This window comes from Salvelinus alpinus, chromosome 2, assembly GCF_045679555.1.
Source record: "Salvelinus alpinus chromosome 2, SLU_Salpinus.1, whole genome shotgun sequence".
Taxonomy (NCBI): Eukaryota; Metazoa; Chordata; class Actinopteri; order Salmoniformes; family Salmonidae; genus Salvelinus; species Salvelinus alpinus.
In genome coordinates this window covers 100,083,313-100,110,687 of record NC_092087.1, presented here as the reverse complement: position 1 = coordinate 100,110,687, position 27,375 = coordinate 100,083,313, and the positions used below count along the sequence as shown (strand labels likewise).

At 44.8% G+C, this 27,375-nt stretch overlaps 1 protein-coding gene across 3 annotated transcripts; it reads left to right on the top strand.

The window, feature by feature from the left end:
• Positions 1 to 7: 7 nt before the first annotated feature.
• LOC139545808 (zinc finger protein 585A-like) lies at positions 8 to 26,952 on the top strand. Of its 3 annotated transcripts, none has more exons than XM_071354024.1 (18): positions 8 to 358; positions 783 to 1,364; positions 1,761 to 1,824; positions 7,557 to 7,798; positions 8,481 to 8,874; positions 14,492 to 14,813; positions 16,579 to 16,668; positions 16,785 to 16,880; positions 17,050 to 17,179; positions 17,413 to 17,563; positions 17,982 to 18,478; positions 21,989 to 22,207; positions 22,725 to 22,884; positions 22,984 to 23,133; positions 23,211 to 23,387; positions 23,635 to 24,001; positions 24,442 to 24,513; positions 24,614 to 26,952. In XM_071354024.1, exons 1-18 carry the CDS (start codon positions 350 to 352, stop codon positions 24,858 to 24,860), a joined length of 3,969 nt encoding a protein of 1,322 aa, XP_071210125.1. In that variant the 5' UTR covers positions 8 to 349; the 3' UTR covers positions 24,861 to 26,952. The 3 variants fall into 3 exon arrangements, with proteins under 3 accessions (XP_071210125.1, XP_071210116.1, XP_071210133.1); XM_071354015.1 differs by having other exon boundaries at positions 22,969 to 23,133; XM_071354032.1 differs by lacking the exon at positions 22,984 to 23,133.
• Positions 26,953 to 27,375: the final 423 nt, after the last annotated feature.

Below are 27,375 nucleotides of genomic sequence, written 5' to 3'. Positions count from 1 at the left end.
ATCTTTTACTTCTGTCTTTTTACTGTTAAGCTAGCAAGTTTATAGTTAGCCGATGGTAGCTTCTTATCTTCCCATTTTTGCATTTGCTAATACAACTATTCAGCTATGAACTTCGCTTTTGTCTTACGTTCATCGGCCACAGGACTTCGTTGAACAGCAACTTTTGGACAACACCGTACTATTATGTACTGGGCAACATCGTAAGCCTAACAGGTTAACAGGTTTAGCTACCGTTAGCCATGGCCCTGTCCTGTGTGACATGACAACTTTCCCGACCTGCTGATAATCCGTGTGTCATCTCAGTGATCCTGTGATATTCCTGCCTGGTGGACCATCTTAACAACACAGCATGGATGAGGTGAGAGGAATCTTGTGGGAGGAGGAACCGCTTTCTTTCTAGATATGAGTGTAAAGATTTCATGTAGCTTGCTGGCTTGTCGCCGATGCCTACTAGTATCTGCTTTCAGTTGAATTGTTCGTGTAATAACATTGTAGCTTTTAGCTAATCATATAGTCCCCCTTTCATGTGTCTGGCGTTAACTGTGTTGTTTCGCAATGTGTAAGAAAGCAGCAACAACTTCTTGATTTTTAGGAATGTTTACTTTAGCTTCCGGCAGGAGACAATACAGCACAGCAGTGTAGCGATGTTCCTAACTCAGGGTCCAGCGGAGTAGACAGAACCAAGTGCTGAATTTGTTTAAATTGATTACCTGTACGGATGTAGCCTAGCCTGTTGATTACCTGTACGGATGTAGCCTAGCCTGTGCTGTTCTCTGCTGCAGGAGTCTGTAGACCAAGCGGCCAGCCTGTCTCCTCTTCGCCACAACGCTGGAGCTGACTGTAACCATGGTGACCAGAGCTCCCTGTTGAGCCAGCAGAAGATGGTGTTGGAAAACCACGATTATCTCCATCGCTGTGAAACACTGGCCTCAAAGGTTTCAGCGGAAGAGAGAGGAGTGTGGTGTGAGTCTGATGTCTCTGTAGTACAACAGAACAACCTCTACAACACAACATCATCCACTAAGAAGTCCTTCCCCTGCTCTGTGTGTGGACGACTCTTCACTACAAAACAGTCCCGGGACCGACACATGAAGACCCACACGGGAGAGAAGCCGTTCCACTGCACCGTGTGTGGGAAGAGCTTCTCTCAGCAGTCCTCCTTCAGGATACACCAGAGGAGCCACACGGGGGAGAAGCCCTACCGCTGCCTTGCACCTGACTGTGGGAAGAGCTTCTACCAATCAGGAGCCTTGTTGAGACACGGAAGGGGTCACGCTGAGGGGTCGACTAGACTAAGCGCTGCTGGAGATGTGCTGCCTCACCAACAGGAGCTGCTTGTCCAACAGGACCATACTAGTAACAAGGTGGGGGAGATCTAGGGCTGTGTCTCAATTGGAGGACTAAGGCTGTGTCTCAATTTGCACCCTACTCCTTATATAGTGTACTACTTTTGACCAGGCACCAGGGGCCATCTCTATATAGTGCAATACTTTTGACCAGGCACCAGGGGCCATCCCTATATAGTGCACTACTTTTGACAGGAGCTGGCTATAATCAGTTACTCAGCCCTATGGGCCCTGGTCAAAGGTAGTGTACTATTTAGGGTATAGGGATTGGTCCTGGTGCCTGGTTAAAAAGTAGTGCACAACATAGGGAAGAGGGTGCTATTTGAGACGTGACCCTAGACAACTAGCTGTACAATAACTTTTCAACAGGTATGTTTTAACGTTCTTTAACTTTTCATTGTTGCTTCATTTTAGAATTCTAAACTTCAGGCTGTAGTGGATGTGCTGCCGGAACAACAGGATGTCCGTCTGGCTCAAGGTACTGATGGTTTAGGAAGACATGGTGCTACTATGACATGTTGCTACTAAGACATGTTGCTACTAAGACATGTTGCTACTATGACATGTTGCTACTAAGACGTGTTGCTACTAAGACGTGTTGCTACTAAGACGTGTTGCTACTAAGACGTGTTGCTACTATGACGTGTTGCTACTATGACGTGTTGCTACTATGACGTGTTGCTACTATGACGTGTTGCCACTAAGACGTGTTGCCACTAAGACGTGTTGCCACTAAGACGTGTTGCCACTATGACGTGTTGCCACTATGACATGTTGCCACTATGACGTGTTGCCACTATGACGTGTAGCCACTATGACGTGTTGCCACTATGACGTGTTGCCACTATGACGTGTTGCCACTAAGACGTGTTGCCACTAAGACGTGTTGCCACTAAGACATGTTGCTACTATGACATGTTGCTACTAAGACATGTTGCTACTATGACATGTTGCTACTATGACATGTTGCTACTATGACATGTTGCTACTATGACATGTTGCTACTATGACATGTTGCCACTATGACATGTTGCCACTATGACATGTTGCTACTATGACATGTTGCCACTATGACATGTTGCTACTATGCAAACAAACAAACGAACAGACATCTTCAATTGCAAATCATGTTCAAGTGAGTTGCTGGCCCTTTGAGGACCACAATATACTCTGAGTATACAAAACATTAAGAACACCAGCTCTTTCCATGACATATATATATATATTTTTTTTTTATCCCAAAAGGAGGCCTTTTGCCTTTTGGTAGGCCGTCATTGTAAATAATAATTCGTTTTTAACTGACTTGCCTAGTTAAATAAAGGTTAAATAACATTTTAAAAAATAAACATAGACTGACCAGGTGAAATCTATGATCCCTTATTGATGTCACCTGTTAAATCCACTTCAATCAGTGTAGATGAAGGGGAGGAGACGGGTTAAAGAAGGATTTTTAAGCCTTGAGACAATTGAGACATGGATTGTGTATGTGTGTCATTCAGAGGGTGAAGGGGCAAGACAAAAGATTTGTGCCTTTGAACGGGGTATGGTAGTAGGTGCCAGGCGCACCGGTTTGTGTCAAGAACTGCAACGCTGCTGCGTTTTTGACACTTAACAGTTTCCTGTGTGTATCAAGAATGTTCCACCACCCAAAGGACATCCAGCCAACTTGACACAACCGTGGGAAGCATTGGAGTCAACATGGGCCAGCATCCCTGTGGAACTCTTTCGACACCTTGTGGAGTCCACGCCCCCCCGACAAGTTTAGTCTGTTCTGAGATCAAAAGGGGAGGTGCAACTCAATATTAGGAAGGTGTTTCTAATCAAATCAAATTTATTTACATAGCCCTTCTTACAACAGCTGATATCTCAAAGTGCTGTACAGAAACAGCCTAAAACCCCAAACAGCAAGCAATGCAGGTGTAGAAGCACAGTGGCTAGGAAAAACCCCCTAGAAAGGCCAAAACCTAGGAAGAAACCTAGAGAGGAACCAGGCTATGAGGGGTGGCGGGTGGAGATTATAACAGAACATGGCCAAGATGTTCAAATGTTCATAAATGACCAGCATTGTCAAATAATAATAATCACAGTAGTTGTCGAGGGTGCAACAAGTCAGCACCTCAGGAGTAAATGTCAGTTGGCTTTTCATAGCCGATCACTCTACCGCTCCTGCTGTCTCTAGAGAGTTGAAAACAGCAGGTCTGGGACAGGTAGCACGTCCGGTGAACAGGTCAGGGTTCCATAGCCGCAGGCAGAACAGTTGAAACTGGAGCAGCAGCACGGCCAGGTGGACTGGGGACAGCAAGGAGTCATCATGCCAGGTAGTCCTGAGGCATGGTCCTAGGGCTCAGGTCCTCCGAGAGAAAGAGAGAATTAGAGAGAGCATACTTAAATTCACACAGGACACCGGATAAGACAGAAGTACTCCAGATATAACAGACTGACCCTAGCCCCCGACACATAAACTACTGCAGCATAAATACTGGAGGCTGAGACAGAAGGGGTCAGGAGACACTGTGGCCCCATCCGATGATACCCCCGGACGGGGCCAAACAGGCAGGATATAACCCCACCCACTTTGCCAAAGCACAGCCCCCACACCACTAGAGGGATATCTTCAACCACCAACTTACCATCCTGAGACAAGGCTGAGTATAGCCCACAAAGATCTCCGCCACGGCACAACCCAAGGGGGGGCACCAACCCAGACAAGAAGATCACGTCAGTGACTCAACCCACTCAAGTGACGCACCACTCCTAGGGACGGCATGGAAGAGCACCAGTAAGCCAGTGACTCAGCCCCTGTAATAGGGTTAGAGGCAGAGAATCCCAGTGGAGAGAGGGGAACCGGCCAGGCAGAGGCAGCAAGGGCGGTTCGTTGCTCCAGAGCCTTTCCGTTCACCTTCACACTCCTGGGCCAGACTACACTCAATCATATGACCTACTGAAGAGATGAGTCTTCAGTAAAGACTTAAAGGTTGAGACCGAGTCTGCGTCTCTCACATGGGTAGGCAGACCATTCCATAAAAATGGAGCTCTATAGGAGAAAGCCCTGTCTCCAGCTGTTTGCTTAAAAATTCTAGGGACAATTAGGAGGCCTGCGTCTTGTGACTGTAGCGTACGTGTAGGTATGTACGGCAGGACACAATCGGAAAGATAGGTAGGAGCAAGCCCATGTAATACTTTGTAGGTTAGCAGTAAAACCTTGAAATCAGCTCTTGCCTTAACAGGAAGCCAGTGTAGGGAGGCTAGCACTGGAGTAATATGATCAAATTTTTTGGTTCTAGTCAGGATTCTAGCAGCCGTATTTAGCACTAACTTAAGTTTATTTAGTGCTTTATCCGGGTAGCCGGAAAGTAGAGCATTGCAGTAATCTAACCTAGAAGTAACAAAAGCATGGATTAATTTTTCTGCATAATTTTTGGACAGAAAGTTTCAGATTTTTGCAATGTTACGTAGATGGAAAAAATCTGTCCTAATGTTTTGTATAATCAGTGTAAATATGCCTCCGGACTTTGTGTTTTTAGAGCTTCATTGTGTTTTTATCCTGAATAATGTTCCCACGACCGTTCAAAAGTTTGGGATCACTTAGAAATGTCCTTGTTTTTTGAAAGAAAAGCACCTTTTTTTGTTCATTTAAAATAACTTCAAATTGATCAGAAATACAGTGTAGACATTGTTAATGTTGTAAATGACTATTGTAGCTGGAAACGGCAGATTTTTTATGGAATATCTACATAGGCGTACAGAGGCCCGTTATCGGCAACCATCACTCCTGTGTTCCAATGGCACATTGTGTTAGCTAATCAAAGTTTATAATTTTAAAAGGCTAATTGATCATTAGAAAACCCTTTTGTAATTATGTTTGCACAGCTGAAAACTGTTGTCTGATTTAAAGAAGCAATAAATAAAACTGGCCTTCTTTGGACTAGTTGAGTATCTGGAGCATCAGCATTTGTGGGTTCGATTACAGGCTCAAAATGGCCAGAAACAAAGAACTTTCTTCTTAAACTCATTTTTGTCTATTCTTGTTCTGAGAAATGAAGGTTAATCCATGTGAGAAATTGCCAAGAAACTGAAGATCTCGTACAACGCTGTGTACTACTACTCCCTTAACAGAACAGCGCAAACTGGCTCTAACCAGAACAGCGCAAACTGGCTCTAACCAGAATAGAAAGAGGAGTGGGAGGCCCCGGTGCACAACTGAGCAAGAGGACAAGTACATTAGAGTGTCTAGTTTGGAGAAACAGACGCCTCACAAGTCCTCAACTCGCAGCTTCATTAAATAGTACCCGCAAAACACCAGTCTCAACGTCAACAGTGAAGAGGCGACTCCGGGATGCTGGCCTTCTAGGCAGAGTTGCAAAGAAAAAGCCTTATCTCAGACTGGCCAATAAAAATAAAATATTAAGATGGGCAAAAGAACACAGACACTGGACAGAGGAACTCTGTGGCCATCGAAGTTGAGCATTTACCCACTGAAGTCGGTTTCGATGCTGAACAGCAGTCGGGTCAAGACCCTGGTGAGGACAACGAGCACGCAAATGAGCTGCCCTGAGACGGTTTCTGACAGTTTATGCAGAAATGCTTTGGTTGTGCAAAACCCAGAGTTTCATCAGCTGTCCGGGTGGCTGGTGAAGAAGCCGGATGTGGAGGTCCTGGCCTGGCGTGGTTACACGTGGTCTGCGGTTGTAAGGCCGGTTGGACGTACTGCCAAATTCTCAAACATTTTACATTAAATTCTCTGGCAACAGATCTGGTGGACATTCCTGCAGTCAGCATGCCAATTTCACACTCCTTCAAAACTTGAGACATCTGTGGCATTGTGTTGTGTGACAAAACTGCACATTTGAGTGGCCTTTTGTCCCCAGCACAAGGTGCCCCTGTGTAATGATCATGCTGTTTAATCAGCTTCTTGATATGCCACACCTGTCAGGTGGATGGATTATCTTGGCAAAGGAGAAATGCTCACTAACCGGATGTAAACAAATTTGTGCACAAAATGTTAGAGAAATAAGCTTTTTATGGGAAATTTCTGGTATCTTTTATTTCAGCTCGTGAAACATGGGACCAAAACTTACATGTTGCGTTTTATATTTTTGTTGAGTGTATTTGAAGTCATTCCAAATACTTTATCTGGGATTAATTGGGCTTGTCTTGCGCAATGGAACCAATAAGAGTAGCCTCAAAAACCACAAACCCCGCCCATCTGGTACTCCTGGCAAGCTAGAGCAAACGCTAACAGTATCTGAAAGATTTCAGATAGTATTTGAACCCAGGTCTGGTGGCCACTGGTCTAACCCAGAGACATATTTAGAGCGTTGGACCAACTTTGAAATTGTAATATTGTTCTAATTCTAGACATTCAGTGACATATAATTATTTAAATGTTTCCTATGTTATGCTAATGGTGTGCTAACATGGCCCCATAGAATGTTGAAGTGTCATGTAAATGCATCATAATGCCGAAGCCTTAATTGCCCAGCTGTCTAAACACATGGTTCTGGTCTAACCAATCAATCAATCAAATGTATTTATAAAGCCCTTTTTACATCAGCCAATGTCACAAAGTGCTGTACAGAAACCCAGCCTAAAACCCCAAACAGTAAGCAATGCAGATGTAGAAGCACGGTGGCTAGGAAAAACTCCCTAGAAAGAAACCTAAGGGGTGGCCAGTCTTCTTCTGGATGTGCCGGGTGGAGATTATAACAGTACATGGCCAAGATGTTCAAATGTTCATAGATGACCAGCAGGGTCAAATAATAATAATAATCACAGTGGTTGTAGAGGGTTCAACAGGTCAGCACTTCAGGAGTACATGTCAGTTGGCTTTTCATAGCTGAGCATTCAGTTAGAGACAGCAGGTGCGGTAGAGAGAGAGAGTCGAAAACAGCAGGTTCGGGACAAGGTAGCACGTCTGGTGAACAGGTCACGGTTCCATAGTCGCAGGCAGAACAGTTGAAACTGGAGCAGCAGCATGACCAGGTGGACTGGGGACAGCAAGGAGTCATCAGGCCAGGTAGTCCTGAAGCATGGTCCCAGGGCTCAGGTCCTCCGGGAGGGGAGGGAGGGAGGGAGAGAGAGAGAATTAGAGGGAGCATACTTAAATTCACACAGGACACCGGATAAAAAAGGATAAATACTCCAGACATAAGACTGACCCTAGCCCCCCGACACAAACTATTGCAGCATAAACCTATCTCATTCCCACAGGAGACAGTCCTGCTCCTCCTCCCAGCTCCGTCTCCTCTCCACCGGGAGGACTACCTGTCCGACACCGGCAGAACCACAACAACACTTGCCACAGCAACACCTGTCAGAAGTGCGGAGAGCAGTTCCCTACCTTCTACAAGCTGCGTGTCCACCTGACCACCCACAGGGGAGAGAAGCCCTTCTCCTGTCCAGACTGTGGTCAACGCTTCTCAGCCCGGGGGTACATGGAGTCACACCAGAGGGTAGGTTGAGTTGATTTGAGTGCGTCCCAAATGGGATCCTATTACCATTGGGCTCTTGTCAAAAAGTAGTGCTCTATATATAGAATACAGGGCCATTTGGGACTAATCCTTGATTTCTTTATTTCAATTGTTTTTCAGTTTAAAACTATTTTAAAAGTACAAAGAAATCCCAGAGGACAATGAAAGCGTTAAAGCTGAAATCCGTAAAGGGGGAAAACGTTAAAGCTGAAATCCGTAAAGGGGGGAAACGTTAAAGCTGAAATCCGTAAAGGGGGGAAACGGTGCCGCTCTTCACCCAGGTGCTAATGTTGTTGAGGGTCCAGCAGCACACAAACATATGGTGTTCTAGCGCACGTGCAGTGATGTCCGAGGGAAAAGTAAAGTGTTCATTGTTTTCAGTAACTTTTTTATTATTGTAGTATCCCAAATGGACATGGCAGTTTCACCGAATACAGATTCCAGGATCTAAAGAATCACTTTAGTCAAACAATATATTTTGGGTATTTTCATGCATTAGCCAATGGTAGTACAACCCCCCCCCCAAAAAAAAAATAAAAAATAATAATTGTGCATGTCAAGTTTTGAAGATTGAGCACTTATCGTCCAAAGCAAAAACTCTGATCGTTTTTTAATAAACTATTCCTTTTAAATACACTTATTTCCAATGTGGTCCTGGGTGTAGGTACACATCAAGGAGAGACCACACCCCTGCCCCGACTGTGGTAAAAGGTTCCTCTCCCTGGGAGACCTGAAGAGACACCAGCAGAGCTTCTCCGAGGAGAGACCGTACAGCTGCTCCGAGTGCAGGAAGAGTTTCACCCAGCCGGGGTTCCTAAGGGCACACCAGAGGACACACACCGGGGTAAAAGGTTACCGCTGCCCCTACTGTCACAAGGACTTCTTCACTGCCTCCAGTCTGAGGAGACACAGGAAGCAGGCGCATGCGGAAGAGACCGTCACGCTGCCCCCTAGTGGTGGACTCCAGCTGTCACATGCTGGAGAGAGCCTGGGTCAAGCTGAAGCTGGTGTACCAGGACTGAAGGTCATAGTGAAGGAGGAGGAGGATCCTGCTTTTGGTGAGTACATGTTCTGTCACATGTCATAGTCATCATGCCTTATTGTGTCAGACCGGTTACACACCAAATACTAATAAAACGAAATAAGGAGGGCTTCTCCTATAAAATATAAATCATTAAAGCTAGAGTCCTTAATTAAAACAATAACAAAGCGGGCACCCCGCCTCTGTTTTGGTAAAAAAACTGAGGAACAGGCCTGGAGAAATGTAACCACTCTCAAATGCATAGACTGAGCTATGAATGCAAGGACTGACCATCTATGATATCAAAATGTATAGTTTTAACCATGTTTTAAGTCTACACAGTGTTTGCTAAAAATGTACATTGTTTACAAACATTGGAGCAAAACAATTTTATATTTTGAGTTCTGATGGGGTACGACAGTTGAACTAAACTCATTAAATATGAATAAGTTATATTCTACAAGAATCAATGGGTTTATATCATTAAAGGAACGTTCCACAGCTTGCCTCCACAACTCCACAGCAAGTTGTTACACACAAACCTCTCCGGCCACGTTGCGTGCAAAAATAAATGCCCACATACTGTACATGTCAATCAATCATTTCACCCACACCACTCGCGTACATGAACTAGCGTCTGTGTAGCCAAGCACTAAAATAGAACTTGGTTTTATTTGAGATGCTCCACCCACTGCAAGACCCCTCCTTATTGGATATCAGGAAGATACAAGCCCAAGTCCCCTCCTTATTGGATACCAGGAAGATACAAGACCAAGTCTCCTCCTTATTGGATACCAGGAAGATACAAGACCAAGTCCCCTCCAAGTCCCCTCCTTATTGGATACCAGGAAGATACAAGACCAAGTCCCCTCCTTATTGGATACCAGGAAGATACAAGCCCAAGTCCCCTCCTTATTGGATATCAGGAAGATACAAGACCAAGTCCCCTCCTTATTGGATACCAGGAAGATACAAGACCAAGTCCCCTCCTTATTGGATACCAGGAAGATACAAGACCAAGTCCCCTCCTTATTGGATACCAGGAAGATACAAGCCCAAGTCCCCTCCTTATTGGATACCAGGAAGATACAAGACCAAGTCCCCTCCTTATTGGATACCAGGAAGATACAAGCCCAAGTCCCCTCCTTATTGGATATCAGGAAGATACAAGACCAAGTCCCCTCCTTATTGGATATCAGGAAGATACAAGACCAAGTCCCCTCCTTATTGGATACCAGGAAGATACAAGCCCAAGTCCCCTCCTTATTGGATACCAAGAAGATACAAGCCCAAGTCCCCTCCTTATTGGATACCAGGAAGATACAAGCCCAAGTCCCCTCCTTATTGGATACCAGGAAGATACAAGCCCAAGTCCCCTCCTTATTGGATACCAGGAAGATACAAGCTCAAGTCCCCTCCTTATTGGATACCAGGAAGATACAAGCCCAAGTCCCCTCCTTATTGGATACCAGGAAGATACAAGCCCAAGTCCCCTCCTTATTGGATACCAGGAAGATACAAGACCAAGTCCCCTCCTTATTGGATACCAGGAAGATACAAGCCCAAGTCCCTTCCTTATTTTTATGTATTTATTGGAACCAGGAGAATGAGGGTAGGGCTGCCTTATTATCGACTCTCAACCAATCATGCTATTTTGTTTGTTTTTTCGCGTTGTTCATAACTTGTTTTGTACATAATGTTGCTGCTTCCGTCTCTTGTGACTGAAAAGAGCTTCTGGACATCAGAACTGGGATTATTCACCTCAAATTGAACGAGGAGTTCTTCTTCAATGAGTCGGACGCAATGGACATACTGCAGACACCAGACCAGGCCCTGATCCCCGTGATTTACTGGAGAAGGAAACAGAGATTTTGAGGCAAAAGATCAGGGTGCCTTGCGAGGATCAGGCGATGAGTGGTTAATTTGCCCTTGCCTTCTGTTCTGTTAGCTAACATTCAATCGCTGGAAAATAAATGGGACAAACTGAAAGCACGTATATCCTACCAACGGGACATTAAAAACTATAATATCTTATGTTTCACCGAGTCGTGGCTGAACGACGACGTTAAGAACATACAGCTGGCGGGTTATACACTATCGGCAAGGCAACAGTAGCCTCTGGTAAAACCCGGGGCGGGGGCCTATGCATTTATGTAAACAACAGCTGGCGGGTTATACACTATCGGCAAGGCAACAGTAGCCTTTGGTAAAACCCGGGGCGGGGGCCTATGCATTTATGTAAACAACAGCTGCTGCAGTGAGTGGATATAAACCCTTGGTCATACCCCATTCTACTTTAGTATTACATTCATATGTTTTTAAACAACTCAGATACCCTTTGAAAAAATGATTGCACATTATTACAGTTCATCCAGAGGATCATCAACCTGGATGAAGCCTCTGTACTGACCATCAGGAGATAGATATTCCTCATCAACGTGGATGAAACCTCTGTGGTGACCATCAGGAGATAGATATTCCTCATCAACGTGGATGAAGCCTCTGTACTGACCATCAGGAGATAGATATTCCTCATCAACGTGGATGAAACCTCTGTGGTGACCATCAGGAGATAGATATTCCTCATCAACGTGGATGAAACCTCTGTGGTGACCATCAGGAGATATATATTCCTCATCAACCTGGATAAAGCCTCTGTACTGACCGTCAGGAGATAGATATTCCTTATCAACGTGGATGAAACCTCTAGTACTGACCATCAGGAGATAGATATTCCTCATCAACCTGGATAAAGCCTCTGTGGTGACCATCAGGAGATAGATATTCCTCATCAACCTGGATAAAGCCTCTGTGGTGACCATCAGGAGATAGATATTCCTCATCAACCTGGATAAAGCCTCTGTAGTGACCATCAGGAGATATATATTCCTCATCAACCTGGATAAAGCCTCTGTACTGGCCATCAGGAGATAGATATTCCTCATCAACCTGGATTAACCCTCTAGTACTGACCATCAGGAGATAGATATTCCTCATCAACCTGGATAAAGCCTCTGTGGTGACCATCAGGAGATAGATATTCCTCATCAACCTGGATAAAGCCTCTGTACTGACCATCAGGAGATAGATATTCCTCATCAACCTGGATAAAGCCTCTGTAGTGACCATCAGGAGATAGATATTCCTCATCAACCTGGATAAACCCTCTGTACTGACCATCAGGAGATAGATATTCCTCATCAACCTGGATAAAGCCTCTGTAGTGACCATCAGGAGATAGATATTCCTCATCAACCTGGATATAGCTTCTGTAGTGACCATCAGGAGATAGATATTCCTCATCAACCTGGATAAAGCTTCTGTAGTGACCATCAGGAGATAGATATTCCTCATCAACCTGGATATAGCTTCTGTAGTGACCATCAGGAGATAGATATTCCTCATCAACCTGGATAAAGCCTTTGTAGTGACCATCAGGAGATAGATATTCCTCATCAACCTGGATAAAGCTTCTGTAGTGACCATCAGGAGATAGATATTCCTCATCAACCTGGATATAGCTTCTGTAGTGACCATCAGGAGATAGATATTCCTCATCAACCTGGATAAAGCCTTTGTAGTGACCATCAGGAGATAGATATTCCTCATCAACCTGGATGAACCCTCTGTAGTGACCATCAGGAGATAGATATTCCTCATCACCCTGGATAAAGCCTCTGTAGTGACCATCAGGAGATAGATATTCCTCATCAACCTGGATAAAGCCTCTGTACTGACCATCAGGAGATAGATATCCCTCATCAACCTGGATAAAGCCTCTGTACTGACCATCAGGAGATAGATATCCCTCATCAACCTGGATAAAGCCTCTGTAGTGACCATCAGGAGATAGATATTCCTCATCAACCTGGATAAACCCTCTAGTACTGACCATCAGGATATAGATATCCCTCATCAACCTGGATAAAGCCTCTGTAGTGACCATCAGGAGATAGATATTCCTCATCAACCTGGATAAAGCCTCGATATAATTGTGGGAGCACACCCAGCAACCAAATATGGCAATTTTCAAGTCAGTGTTACAATACTTTTCTCTATGTTACCAGCTAGGCTATGTCAATGCTACCACTTTTCTCTACGTTACCAGCTAGGCTATGTCAATGCTACCACTTTTCTCTACGTTACCAGCTAGGCTATGTCAATGCTACCACTTTTCTCTACGTTACCAGCTAGGCTATGTCAATGCTACCACTTTTCTCTACATTACCAGCTAGGCTATGTCAATGCTACCACTTTTCTCTACGTTACCAGCTAGGCTATGTCAATGCTACCACTTTTCTCTACGTTACCAGCTAGGCTATGTCAATGCTACCACTTGTCTCTACGTTACCAGCTAGGCTATGTCAATGCTACCACTTTTCTCTACGTTACCAGCTACGCTATGTCAATGCTACCACTTTTCTCTACGTTACCAGCTACGCTATGTCAATGCTACCACTTTTCTCTACGTTACCAGCTAGGCTATGTCAATGCTACCACTTTTCTCTACGTTACCAGCTAGGCTATGTCAATGCTACCACTTTTCTCTACGTTACCAGCTAGGCTATGTCAATGCTACCACTTTTCTCTACGTTACCAGCTAGGCTATGTCAATGCTACCACTTTTCTCTACGTTACCAGCTAGGCTATGTCAATGCTACCACTTTTCTCTACGTTACCAGCTAGGCTATGTCAATGCTACCACTTTTCTCTACGTTACCAGCTAGGCTATGTCAATGCTACCACTTTTCTCTACGTTACCAGCTAGGCTATGTCAATGCTACCACTTTTCTCTACGTTACCAGCTAGGCTATGTCAATGCTACCACTTTTCTCTACGTTACCAGCTAGGCTATGTCAATGCTACCACTTTTCTCTACGTTACCAGCTAGGCTATGTCAATGCTACCACTTTTCTCTACGTTACCAGCTAGGCTATGTCAATGCTACCACTTTTCTCTACGTTACCAGCTAGGCTATGTCAATGCTACCACTTTTCTCTACGTTACCAGCTAGGCTATGTCAATGCTACCACTTTTCTCTACGTTACCAGCTAGGCTATGTCAATGCTACCACTTTTCTCTACGTTACCAGCTAGGCTATGTCAATGCTACCACTTTTCTCTACGTTACCAGCTAGGCTATGTCAATGCTACCACTTTTCTCTACAATACCAGCTAGGCTATGTCAATGCTACCACTTTTCTCTACGTTACCAGCTAGGCTATGTCAATGCGCTAGCTCTAGATGTAAAGAAACTAGGCAGATCTCTAAGTTAAGTAACGATAGCAGAAGAGAAAAATGTTCCCCCGCATTCGAGGGGAGGACCTCGCTCCTCTCTGAAGCTCGTTGTAGTTTTTTTTTAAACGTGGTTACCCCCAAATATGCCACTGATGGTAAAATCCGGATACAACAAAGAATACCTAGCTTTGGATCTACAGTCCTACAGGTTCATAACGTGTCCTGGACAACAATGTTGAGGTCAAAAATGGCCATAGAGTTCCTTTTTATTTTAAGTCCAAAAATGGATCTAGCAACTGCAGATTCTAGCTTTTTTAAAATTTATTACTCATTACCCTTTGACCTTCAGCTCTCATGTTAAGTTAGTTAGTTATGATTTAGTATATTTAACCCAAACTATTGTCCTCATCCACACAGGAGACAGTTCCAACTACCACCACTCTGAGACTACTGAGGAGAGTCTCCCTGCAGCCGTAGAGCATAAACAGCAACACCATAAACAGCATCACAGCTGTCACAGAAGAGCCCACCCCTGCCCTGTGTGTGGAAAGGAGTTTCCCATTGCATACAAGCTACAAGTCCATATGAGAATCCACACTGGAGAGAAGCCTTACTCCTGCTCTGTGTGTGGGAAGAGCTTCGCCCAGAAGGGGAGCCTGACGCTCCACCAGATCGTTCACACCGGAGAGAAACCTTACTCCTGCCCCGACTGCGGGAACACCTTCTCCCAGATGATCAGGTGTGGTTGTTGTTATCAGCGTAGACCAGTGTCGTATTAATTAGTGCACAAAACGTTTTGCAAAGGAAAGCGAAAACAAGCGTTTCTTATTGAACAACTACAGGTCATCCCTTCTCTGTTACGGCCGTGTGCATCCTTTGGGTTCCTAGTGAATACAACCCTGGTCCGTCCTTTTTAGCCTTTCTAGCTCAGGGGTTCCGCTAGCGGAACACCCACAACATTCCACTGAAAAGGCAGCGTGAGAAATTCAAAAATATTTTTTTTATAAATATTTTACTTTCACACATTAACAAGTCCAATACAGCAAATGAAAGATAAACATCTTGTTAATCTACCCATGGTGTCCGATTTCAAAAATGATTTACAGTGAAAGCACAACATATGATTATGTTAGGTCAGAGCCAAGTCACAAACACACACAGACATTTTTTCAGCCAACAATAGGAGTTAGAAAAAGCAGAAATATAGTTAAAAAGAATCACTAACCTTTGAGTATCTTCATCAGATGACAGTCATAGGACATCATGTTATACATGTATTGTGTGTTTTGTTCGATAATGTGCATATATATATATATATATATATATATATATATATATAAAACAAATCTCAGTTTACATTGGCGCGTTACGTACGGTAATGTTTTGATTCCAAAACATCCGGTGATTTTGCAGAAATACTCATAATAAACATTGATAAAAGATGCAAGTGTTATTCACAGAATTAAAGATAAACCTATCCTCTATGCAACCGCTGTGTCAGATTTCAAAAACAAAATTACGGAAAAAGAATAATCTGAGAACGGCGCTCACAGCACAATCCAGCCAAAGAAATAGCCGCCATTTTGGCGTCAATAGAAGCTACAAAAACACTATAAATATTCACTTACCTTCGAATAACTTCATCAGAAGGCACTCCCAGGATTCCCAGTTCGACAATAAATGACTGATTTGTTCCATAAAGCCCATCATTTAGCCACTTGTTGTTAGCATGTTCAGCCCAGTAATCCATTTTCATGACACACGAGCAATCCCTCCAGACAAAAACTAAAAAAGTTCCGTTACAGGTCGTAGAAACAAGTCAAATGATGTATGCAATCCATATTTAGGATGTTTTTAACATTAATCATCAATAAGGATCCAACCGGAGAATTTCATTGTCTGAAGAAAGAGCATTGGAACGAGAGCACTCTCTCTCGTGAGCGCGCACAATGAGACCAAGAATTTCTGCAGACCACTCAGTAAAATAGCTCCTATGAGCCCCTCCTTTATAGTAGAATCTAAAGACGGTGACATCTAGTGGAAGCCCTAGGAAGTGTTTGCTCATCCATAACTAAAAGGGATATCATTTGGCACTGTTTTGAAAATCGAGTTCTCACTTCCTGTTTGGATTTCTTCTCAGGTTTTTGTCTGCCATATGAGTTTTGTTATACTTACAGACATAATTCAAACAGTTTTAGAAACTTCAGAGTGTTTTCTATCCAATAGTAATAATAATATGCATGTATTACCATCTGGGACATAGTAGGAGGAAATTCAGTTTGGGCACGCAATTCGTCCAAAGTGAAAATGCTGCCCCCTGTCCCGAAGAAGTTTTAAGTATATATATATATATATATATATATATATATGTGTGTATTTAGTTTGGCATATGCCATTTGCATGCTCATGGAGTTCATTGGTTCGTTTTGACTGGCTGCTATGTGGGTGTAATAAAACTTGAACTACATATAACTAACTTGTAACTTATCTTTATAATTGATCAGCCTGAAGAGACACCAACTGCTGCACACGGGAGAGAGACCGTACCGCTGCTCCGAGTGTGGGAGAAGCTACACCCAGCAGAGAAACCTGAGGTATAAACTATGCTTTTTATTTATCAATTCTAAGGTTTATAGGGTCATTTCAAGTAGTCAGAAGTGTTTTTTTTATTTAAATTTAATTTTTAAAATCTATTTTGATCTTATCTTAGGGCCCACCAGCTGAAGCACACAGCAGAGAGACTTCACCGCTGCTCTGTGTGTGGGAAGAGCTTCTTCACACCCTCAGGACTCAGGGATCACCAGAGGTTAGTATGGACTTGAATCGATGATTTCACAATTTTTGTAATCTCTTTTTATTTGATGTTCCTTTATTAATCTCTTTTATTGCCTTCTGTTGTTTTTTTGATCTCCTATATTTCATTGTTAAGCGTTGTGATTTTAAATACACGTTAAATAAAGTTTGATTTGATTTAGGTCTCACACAGGAGAGAAACCATTCCTCTGCTCTGTGTGTGGGAAGAGCTTCTCACGGCCTGGTCTCCTGAGAGAACACCAGCAGACTCACACAGGAGATGGTGGACAGGTGGAGCGAAACCGCAGCAAGGTGGGAGACAATTATAGCCACGTCCCAAATCGCAATAGCCTGGGCCTTGGGAATAGGAAATAGGGAATAGGGTTCCATTTAAATTATGACTGACAGTGCTTCAAGTGTTTCAAGAGGAGAACGTCAATATTTTGTCATCTAGGGAACCTTCATAGGTAGTTAGGGCCAAGAGCTTTGTTATTCCTATCTTGTTTAAAAAAAAATATATATATTTAATAAAACTTTCATTCTAGGACGCTGGTGACCGATCGAGCCCCAAACCCAAAGAGTCCCTTGGTAAAATTCTGGGACTGAAAAAGGGGAAGGAGGCGAGAGAAGAGGATGAGGAACTTGGTGGTTTGATTAATTCCGACGGAGAGGAAATTGGTCACGATTCTCTTTCTAGTAAGAGGCAGAATGATGACGATTTTTGATTGAGCTCTTCATTGTTGAAGGATGCGTCCCAAAAATGGCACCCAATTCCCTACATAGCACTACTTCTGACCAGAGCCCTTTAGGGAATAGGGTGCCATTTGGGACGCAGCCTGTGTGTGTTAGTTAGTCGGTCAGCTAGTGTTAGCATAACGGCTAAGTATTTGTTTAACCTGCTCTACACTTTTGCCCATAGGGCTCTATGTCGGGGATAGGGTGCCATTTGGGACGCAGCCTGTGTGTGTTAGTTAGTCGGTCAGCTAGTGTTAGCATAACGGCTAAGTATTTGTTTAACCTGCTCTATACTTTTGCCCATAGGGCTCTATGTCGGGGATAGGGAGTCATTTGGGGACGCAGTTCCATTGTTTAACCTCTGCACTTCTCCACACAGGAAAAAGCCCTGTCCCAGTCTTTGTTAGCGGTGAGATTCCCTCGACATCAGCAGAACCTGAACAACACCAACAAATCCAGGAGAAACGATGCAGAACCAAGAAGCCTCACCTCTGCTTGGTGTGTGGAAAGGAGTTCCCTAAACCATCGAAGCTAGTTGCACATCTCCGCACACACAGTGGAGAGAAACCCTTCCGCTGCTCCGTGTGCGGTAGAGGTTTCTCCACAGGGGGTATCACCCTACAGAGACACCTTCTGACACACACAGGGGAGAAACCTTACCACTGCTCTGTCTGTGGGAAGAGGTTCATCCAGCGAGGGAATCTGTTAAAACACCAGAAGGTACACACCGGAGAGAAACCTTACTCCTGCTCCGTGTGTGGACGGAGTTTCCCTCGATTTGAACGTCTGAAGGACCACCAGCGGACACATACAGGAGAGAAACCTCAATCTTGCGATGTCTGTGGAATGAGGTTCTCCTACGCGTCCTCCCTCAAGGTCCTTTACCCATTACTACCACACTTCCCTACATTGTTTTTTTTATCACTCAAATCTCATTTTATTTGTCACATGCTTTGTAAACAACAGGTGTAGACAACAGGTGTAGACTAGATACACAATGAGTAACGATAACTTGGCTATATAAGCACAATGAGTAACGATAACTTGGCCAGTACCAAGTCCATGTGCAGGGTTACGAGGTAATTGAGGTAGATATGTACATGTAACTAGGAATAAAGAGTAACAAACTATTTATTAGTCTTATGTCTTGGGGGGGTAGAAGCTGTTCAAGGTCCTGTTGGTTCCTGGTGCATCGGTACCGCTTGCCGTGCATTAGCACAGAGAGCAGGCTTTCTGCCTGGTATAGAGGTCCTGGATGGCTGGGAGCTTGGCCCCAGTGATGTACTGGGCCGTACGCGCTACCCTCTGTAGTGCCTTGCAGTCAGATGCCAAGCAGTTGCCATACCAGGCAGTGATGCAACCAGTCAGGATACTCTCGATGGTGCAGCTGTAAAACCTTTTTGAGGATCTGAGGACCCATTCCAAATCTTCTCAGCCTCCTGAGGGGGTTGTCGTGCCCTCTTCACGAATGTGTTCTGTGTTTGGACCATGATAGAGCCTTAGTGATGTGTACACCGAGGAACTTGAAGCTCTCAACCTGCTCCACTACAGCTCCATAGATTGTGAATGGGGGAGTGTTCAGCCTTCCGTTTCCTTTAGTCCACTGTCAGCGCCTTTGTCATGCTGACATTGAGGGAGAGGTTGTGGTCCTGGCACCACACTGCCAGGTGTCTGACCTCCTCCCTATAGGCTGTCTCATCGTCGTCGGTGATCAGGCCAACCACCGTCGTGTTGTCAGCAAACTTAATGATGGTGTTGGAGTCATGCACGGCCAAGCAGTCGTGGGTGAACAGGGAATACAAGAGGGGACTGAGCACACACCCCTGAGGGGCCCCCGTGTTGAGGGTCAGAGTGGCAGATGTGTTGTTGCCTACCCTCATCACCTGAGGCCGGCCCTTCAGGAAGTCCAGGATCCAGTTGCAGAAGGTGTTCAATCCTAGGGTCCATTGCTTAGTGATGAGTTTGGAGGGCACTATGGTGTTGAGCTGTAGGCAATCAACAGCATTCTCACATAGGTGTTCCTCTTGTTCAGATAGGAAAAGGCAGTGTTGAGTGCAATAGAGATTGCATCATCTGTGGATCTGTTGGGGAGGTAATGCGAATTGGAGTGGGTCCAGGGTGTCTGGGATGATGATGGTGTTGATGTGAGCCATGACCAGCCTTTCAAAGCATTTCACGGCTACAGAAGAGTGTTACGGGCGATAGTCATTTAGACAGGTTACCTTGGCCTTCTTGGGCACAGGGACTATGGTGGTGTGCTTGAAACATGTAGGTATTACAAACTGGCTCAGGGAGAGGTTGAAAATGTAAGTGAAGACACTTGCCAGCTGGTCAGCGCATGCTCTGAGTATGCATCCTGGTAATCTGTCTGGCCCTGTGGCCATAGTGAATGTTAACCTGTTTAATGGTCTTACTCACATCGGCTACAGAGAGTGTAATCACAGAGTCGTCCGGAACAGCCGGTGCACTCATGCAAGGTTCACTGTTGCTTGCCTTGAAGTGAGCATAGAAAGCATTTAGCTCGTCTGGTAGGCTCGCGTCACTGGGTAGCTCTCGGCTGTGCTTCCCTTTGTAATCTGTGATAGTTTGCAAGCCCTGCCACATCCGTTGTGTGTCAGAGACAATGTATGAGGATTCGATCTTAGTCCTGTATTGATGCTTTGCCTGTTTGAGGGTTCATCGGAGGGCGTAGCAAAATTTCTTATAAGCTTCCGGATTAGAGTCCCGCTCCTTGAAAGCGACAGCTCTAGCCTTTAGCTCAGTGCAGATGTTGCCTGTAATCACTGGCAGCAGAGAACTGGAAGGAAAGGCGGCCAAATGAGGTGTTTGGCTTTGGGGATGATCAGTGAGATATACCTGCTGGAACGTGTGCTACGGGTGGGTGTTGTAATCGTGACCAGTGAACTGAGATAAAGCGGAGCTTTACCTAGCATAGACCTATAGATGACCTGGAGCCAGTGGGTCTGGCGACGAGTACGTAGCGAGGGCCAGCCGACTAGAGCATACAGGTCGCAGTGGTGGGTGGTATAAGGTGATTTGGTAACAAAACGGATGGCACTGTGATAGACTGCATCCAGTTTGCTGAGTAGAGTGTTGGAAGCTATTTTGTAGATGACATCGCCGAAGTCGAGGATCGGTAGGATAGTCAGTTTTACTAGGGTAAGTTTGGCGGCGTGAGTGAAGGAGGCTTTGTTGCTAAATAGAAAGTTGATTCTAGATTTGATTTTGGATTGGAGATGTTTAATATGAGTCTGGAAGGAGAGTTTACAGTCTAGCCAGACACCTAGGTATTTATAGTTGTCCACATATTCTAGTTCGGAACCGTCCAGGGCGGTGATGCTAGTCGGGCGGGCGGGTGCGGGCAGCGAATGGTTGAAAAGCATGCATTTGGTTTCACTAGCGTTTAAGAGCAGTTGGAGGCCACGGAAGGCGTGTTATATGGCATTGAAGCTCGTTTGGAGGTTAGTTAGCACAGTGTCCAAGGAAGGGCCAGAAGTATACAGAATGGTGTCGTCTGCGTATTAATGAAGCCGGTGACTGATGTGGTAAACTCCTCAATCCTGGAACATATTCCAGTCTGTGCTGAAGAGAAACAGTCCTGTAGCTTAGCATCCACTTCATCGGACCACTTCCGTATTGAGCGAATCACTGGTACTTCCTGTTTGAGTTTTTGCTTGTAAGCAGGAATCAGGAGGATAGAGTTCTGGTCAGATTTGCCAAATGGAGGGCAAGGGAGATATTTGTATGCGTTTCTGTGTGTGGAGTAAAGGTGATGGTAAAACAGATTTGAGTTTCCCTGCATTTAAAATCACCGGCCACTAGGAGCGCCGCCTCTGGATGAGCATTTTTCGTTTTCTTGTTTATGGCCCTATATTGGTAAATAGTGTGGTCTACAGCTTGTCATGAGGTGTTCTAACTCGGGCGAGCAGAACCTTAATTTTAGAGATCGAGCAACCAGCTGTTGTTAAGAGACACACACCTCCCCCTTTTGAGCTTACCTGACGCTGCCGTTCTGTCCTGCCGATAGATAGAAAAACCAGCTAGATGTATATAATAGGCCAGTTCTTCCCCTGTCCCAGGGTTTGGTTGTGAGCTGCTGTTAGCTAGATAATCCATATCTTTGTTCAGCCACGACTCCGAGAAACATCGGATATTCCAGTTCTTCAGGTCCCGTGATATGATAGTCTCGAAATGGAGCTCATCCAGTTTGTTCTCCGGTGATTTACACGTTCGCCAATAGGAGGGTAGAGGCGGATTATGTAAACCGACGTAGTTCACTAGTTATCTCCACATTCCCTTTTCCCTACATTCTTTCTATCCCTTTAATGATGTAGAGTGAGTTGTGACCCGTCTAATTTGCGTTCTAATTAAATTCTGACTTGACAGGTCCATCGCAGGATGCACACCGGGGAGAGACCTTACCAGTGCTCTGTCTGTGGAGAGAGCTTCAACTCAACAGCAAACCTGAGGAAACACAGACAGTCCCACACTGGAGATAATGGGTCTGCTAACATGAAGAGGGGTCGGCTCCTGAGGTCGTCCCACACTGGAGAGGGGTCTGCTGCTGTTACTGGAGGATTTCAGACTGCTGGAGGTGACGCTCAGGTAAATCATCAGACTATACCTGTGGACTATTCAAACCAGATGGGGGAATAGGACGTCACTGACAGGATTCATTTATTGATTTTTGGCTACAACATTTGTACAGTTTAAAAGTACAAAGAAATTACAGAGAATAAAGCATTTTATAAACTGGGTGGTTCGAGCCCTGAATGCTGATTGGCTGACAGCCGTGGTATATCAGACCATATACCACGGGTATGACAAAACATGAAATTCTTCGTCTCTAATTACGTTGGTAACCAGTTTATAATAGCAATAAGGCACCTCGGGGGTTTGTGGTATATAGCCAATATACCGCGGCTAAGGGCTGTATCCAGGCACTCTGAGTTGTGTCGTGCTTAACAACAGCCCTTAGCCGCGGTATATTGACCCTATACCACACCCCCTCGTGCCTTATTGCTTAAAAATACACAAATTTCCTCAGAGTTGGATGGAATACGTTTTTTAAACTAAACTTGTCTCTTCACTCAACGTACTGTGTGACTCCTCTCCCATTTAGGGAACCGTCGTCAAAGATAAACGCTCTCTGGGTCCTGACCAAGGCAACGGCTGCAGTCAAACATCTACCTCATATATCCATAGTGAAGAAGAGGAGGAGGAGGAGGAAGTTGGTGGTTTGATCAATTCCGAAGGAGAAGAAGTTAATTGGGATTACCTCAGTAAGTAAAATATTATTGTTGATGTATTGGCTGAATCCTACATAGTGAACTAGATGGTTGTTGATGTATTGGCTGAATCATCAGGTCCTGGATCTACAGCATTGCAGGGCCCGAAGTCAGTTCCTGAAAAGTTTGAGAACCAAGTTGAAGATGAAGAAGGAGAAGATGATGATGATGTGGAAGAAGAGGAAATTGGTGGTCTGATCAATTCAGACGGAGAAGAAATTGGTTGGGATCGTCATCGTATCAGTAAGTGATAGAATGTTGACAGTTAGAATCTTGATGATTCACTCGTTATCTAACCCCATACCGTTTCATCAACACAGGACAGAGCGTCAGCCGTCCTTCTGACAGCGAGGAGAGTCCCTCCGCATCAGGAGAACCTGAACAACACCAGGAGAAGAATCACAACAACACCAACACCAAGTCTCACCACTGCTTTAGATGTGGGAAAGACTTTGCCAACATCTCTAACCTCCGGCGACACCAGAAGAGACACTCAGGTTGTTGTCCCCACTGAGTGCCTCTTAAATGATGAGTTCTAATATGGAATTCCACATGACGTTCTTTGATTCCTTTTCATTGATAGGTCGTTGTGACCCATGTAGAATTCACTTTGTTCCAAATAGCACCCTATTCCCTTTGCAGTGTGCTACTTTTGACCAAAGCCCTATGGGCTCTAGTGAACCACCAAGGGAATAGGGTGTCAATTGGGACACTGCCCTAAATACTGTAAATCTGACTTGACAGAAGAGAGTTCCGAACACAGATCCGACAGCGAAGCCAGGAAGTCCCACTGCTGCCCCGAATGTGGAAGAGACTGTAAGAAGCTATCAGCTCTACAAAAACACATGAAGATCCACACAGGAGAGAAGCCGTACCCTTGCTCCGTGTGTGGGAAACAGTTCCGTGAAAGAACAGCCCTCCGAGACCACCAGAAAGTGCACACGAGAGAAAAACCTTACCCTTGCCCCGACTGTGGGAAGAGGTTCGCTCACTCAGGAGCTATGAAGAGACACCTGCTGACACACACCGGAGAAAAACCTTACTCCTGCTCTGTGTGTGGGAGGAGATACACCCAGATAGGGCGACTGAGAGAACACGAGCGAACACACAGGTTGGTTCTATGTTAAGTTTAGATGTTCTGCTGTTTAGTCTTTGCTGGCTCCTTTTTAGTCTGCCTATCTTGTAGTATTAGTCATACACATATTTGGGGGCTAAATAGGTTTTAGCCTTTTTTTAAAAAGCATTTCTACCGCTGTTGCTGATGCACATCAGATCTGGGCCACAAAACTACTCAGAGTAGAAGTGCTGATCTAGGACCTGTCCATATAATCTTATTCATTATGATCTAAAAGGCTAAACTGATCCTAGATCAGTACTCCTACTCTGAGTGGTGTTGTGAATACGGGCCCAGCTCGTTTGTCAAATAATTGGGCAAAAGATCAGAATTAGGCTGCCTGTGTAAACGTAACCTTTGTGATTTCTGCGTGTAATAAAAAGTGGTCTACACATAAAATGCATTTATTATTATTATTATTATTATTATTATAACAGCGAGGAGAAACACGACTGTTCCATCTGTTGGAGGAGCTTCTCCAAAGCCACGGCCCTCGTCGCTCACTTCAGGTAAAGCACTTTGGGACAACTACTGATGTTTAAACGGGCTTTATTAAATACATTTGTGATACACTGATTAATTCATGAATTGATGTTTTGATTGATTCAGGACCCACACTGGAGAGAGACCCTACAGCTGTGAGGAGTGTGGGAAGAGCTACGTACGAACCCAGAACCTCCGAGCCCATCAGAGGAAAAGTCACAGCAGCTCACTACCAAACCCTGGGACTGGGACAGGGGAAGAACTGGCTGCAAGGGTGAAGAGTGAAGAGGATTCTGTTAGTATCAGTGATGAAGAGGAGAAGGAGTTGATGCTAGCAGGGTGGAGGAAAACGACGACTAGCCTTTCACATTAGGACAGATTCCTCTTTGTGCTGACCATCTCTAGACACCGAATGAATACAATGGACCAAAACAAGGACCAGCCAACCACATAGGATTTTCTGCATCCAAAATGGTACTCTATTCCCTAAATACCAGGTCCTGGTCAAAACTAGTGCACTACATAGGGAATAGGGTGACATTTGGGATGCAGTTAGTCTTTGTGGTGATGATCTGTAGACAAAGAACCAATAGAATGGACTGTAGTTCTAAATTTCACCAGAGGAGGGCAGCAAAGTCGGACGAAAATTATTAGTGTTGCGAAATTGAGTTTGATCTAAAACATACACTACATGACTAAAAGTATGTGGACACCTGCTCATCTAACATCTCATTCCAAAATCATTGGCATTAATATGGAGTCGGTCCCAACTTTGCTGCTATAACAGCCTCCACCTCTTCTGGGAAGGCTTTCCACTAGATGTTGGAACATTGCTGCGGGGACTTGCTTACATTCAGCCACAAGTGCATTAGTGAGGTCGGGTACTGATGTTGGGCGATTAGGCCTGGCTCGCAGTCGGCGTTCCAATTCATCCCAAAGGTGTTCGATGGGGTTAAGGTCAGGGCTCTGCAGGACAGTCAAGTTCTTCCACACTGATCTGAACAAACCATTTCTGTATGGACCTCACTTTGTGCACGAGGGCATTGTCATGCTTAAACAGGAAAAGGCCTTCCCCAAACTGTTGTCACAAAGTTGGAAGCACAGAATCGTCTAGAATGTCGTTGTATGCTGTAGCGTTAAGATTGGTGGCGAACTTTACACCACTCTGCCCGACGCTTGGTATTGAGCATGGTGATCTTAGGCTTGTGTGTGGCTGCTCGGCCATGGAAACCCATTTCGTGAAGCTCCCGACAAACATTTATTGTGCTGATGTTGCTTCCAGAGGCGATTTGGAACTCGGTAGTGAGTGTTGCAACCGAGGACAGGCGATTTTTACACACTTCAGCACTCTGCGGTCCTGCTCTGTGAGCTTGTGTGGCCTACCGCTTGTGTGGCCTACCGCTTGTGTGGCCTACCACTTGTGTGGCCTACCGCTTTGTGTGGCCTACCGCTTGTGTGGCCTACCGCTTTGTGTGGCCAACCGCTTTGTGTGGCCTACCGCTTTGTGTGGCCTACCGCTTGTGTGGCCTACCGCTTGTGTGGCCTACCGCTTGTGTGGCCTACCGCTTTGTGTGGCCTACCGCTTTGTGTGGCCTACCGCTTGTGTGGTCTACCGCTTTGTGTGGCCTACCGCTTGTGTGGTCTACCACTTTGTGTGGCCTACCGCTTGTGTGGCCTACCGCTTGTGTGGCCTACCGCTTGTGTGGCCTACCACTTTGTGTGGCCTACCGCTTGTGTGGCCTACCGCTTGTGTGGCCTACCACTTTGTGTGGCCTACCACTTGTGTGGCCTACCACTTTGTGTGGCCTACCACTTTGCGGCTGAGCCGTCTCTGCTCCAAGAAGTTTCCACTTCACAATAACAGCACTTACAGTTAGTTGAAAGGTGGCATCCTATGACGGTGCCACGTTGAAAGTCACTGAGCTCATCAGTAAGGCCTTTTTACTAGTTTGTCTATGGAGATTGCATGGCTGTGTGCTCGATTTTAAACACCTGTCAGCAACGGATGTGACTTAAATAGCCGAATCCACTAATTTGAAAGGGTGTCCACATACTTTTGTATATATAGTGTGTAGAAGGGTTGTCTTTAATTTTTTTTAACTGCATTGTTGGTTAGGGGCTCGTAAGTAAGCATTTCACTGTAAAGTCTACACTTGTTGTATTCAGCGCATGTGACTAATAACATTTGATAGTCACGAAAATGATGCGTGCAAGTGGATGGTGCGGAAGGCCATGAGTTGTTATGATTCTGAACGTCATATAGCAAGCAACAGTGACAAGAAGCTGCCATAGTTTCACCTTGTTCTCTATACCATGTCTTGTTTTGACTGATGTCTCATCTACGCTAATATGGCTAAAATGCACTAGCTAGCTAACCAACAACTGTAAAGATCTATTTGAGCAATTTGAACAAGTGCTCATTGTGCAAATGTATTGGTTTTCAATAAACATTTGGAGAATAAAAATATAGTTTACATATTGTCAACAATATACGCCAACCACGCCTGTTTTACCCCAAAGTTGCGCCCTCACTGCTAGTTGCTAAACAACCAACCCATCTACTGACCACGAACATTCCGTTGAATGACAGTCAGGTTTGGAGAACCCGACTGAAGAGATTCTGCAATTATTCTGTTCATCTCAATCATTTAAATATGTTAAATTCCTTCACATTTTATCATATTTGTATTTGTCAAAGTTCTGGTGGTGCCAATCATAAACCCAGTGCGTTGTAGCCAACACGTGCAATACCACCACTCACTGACGTCTATGCACAATCAATGTCATGATTGAATAAATACCCCTTAAAAACCTGCTCCTTTCCCTAGATTTACGAATCAATTATGTTTTAATTAATGTCACTAGGGTCTATTGCAGTTTACCAGGCA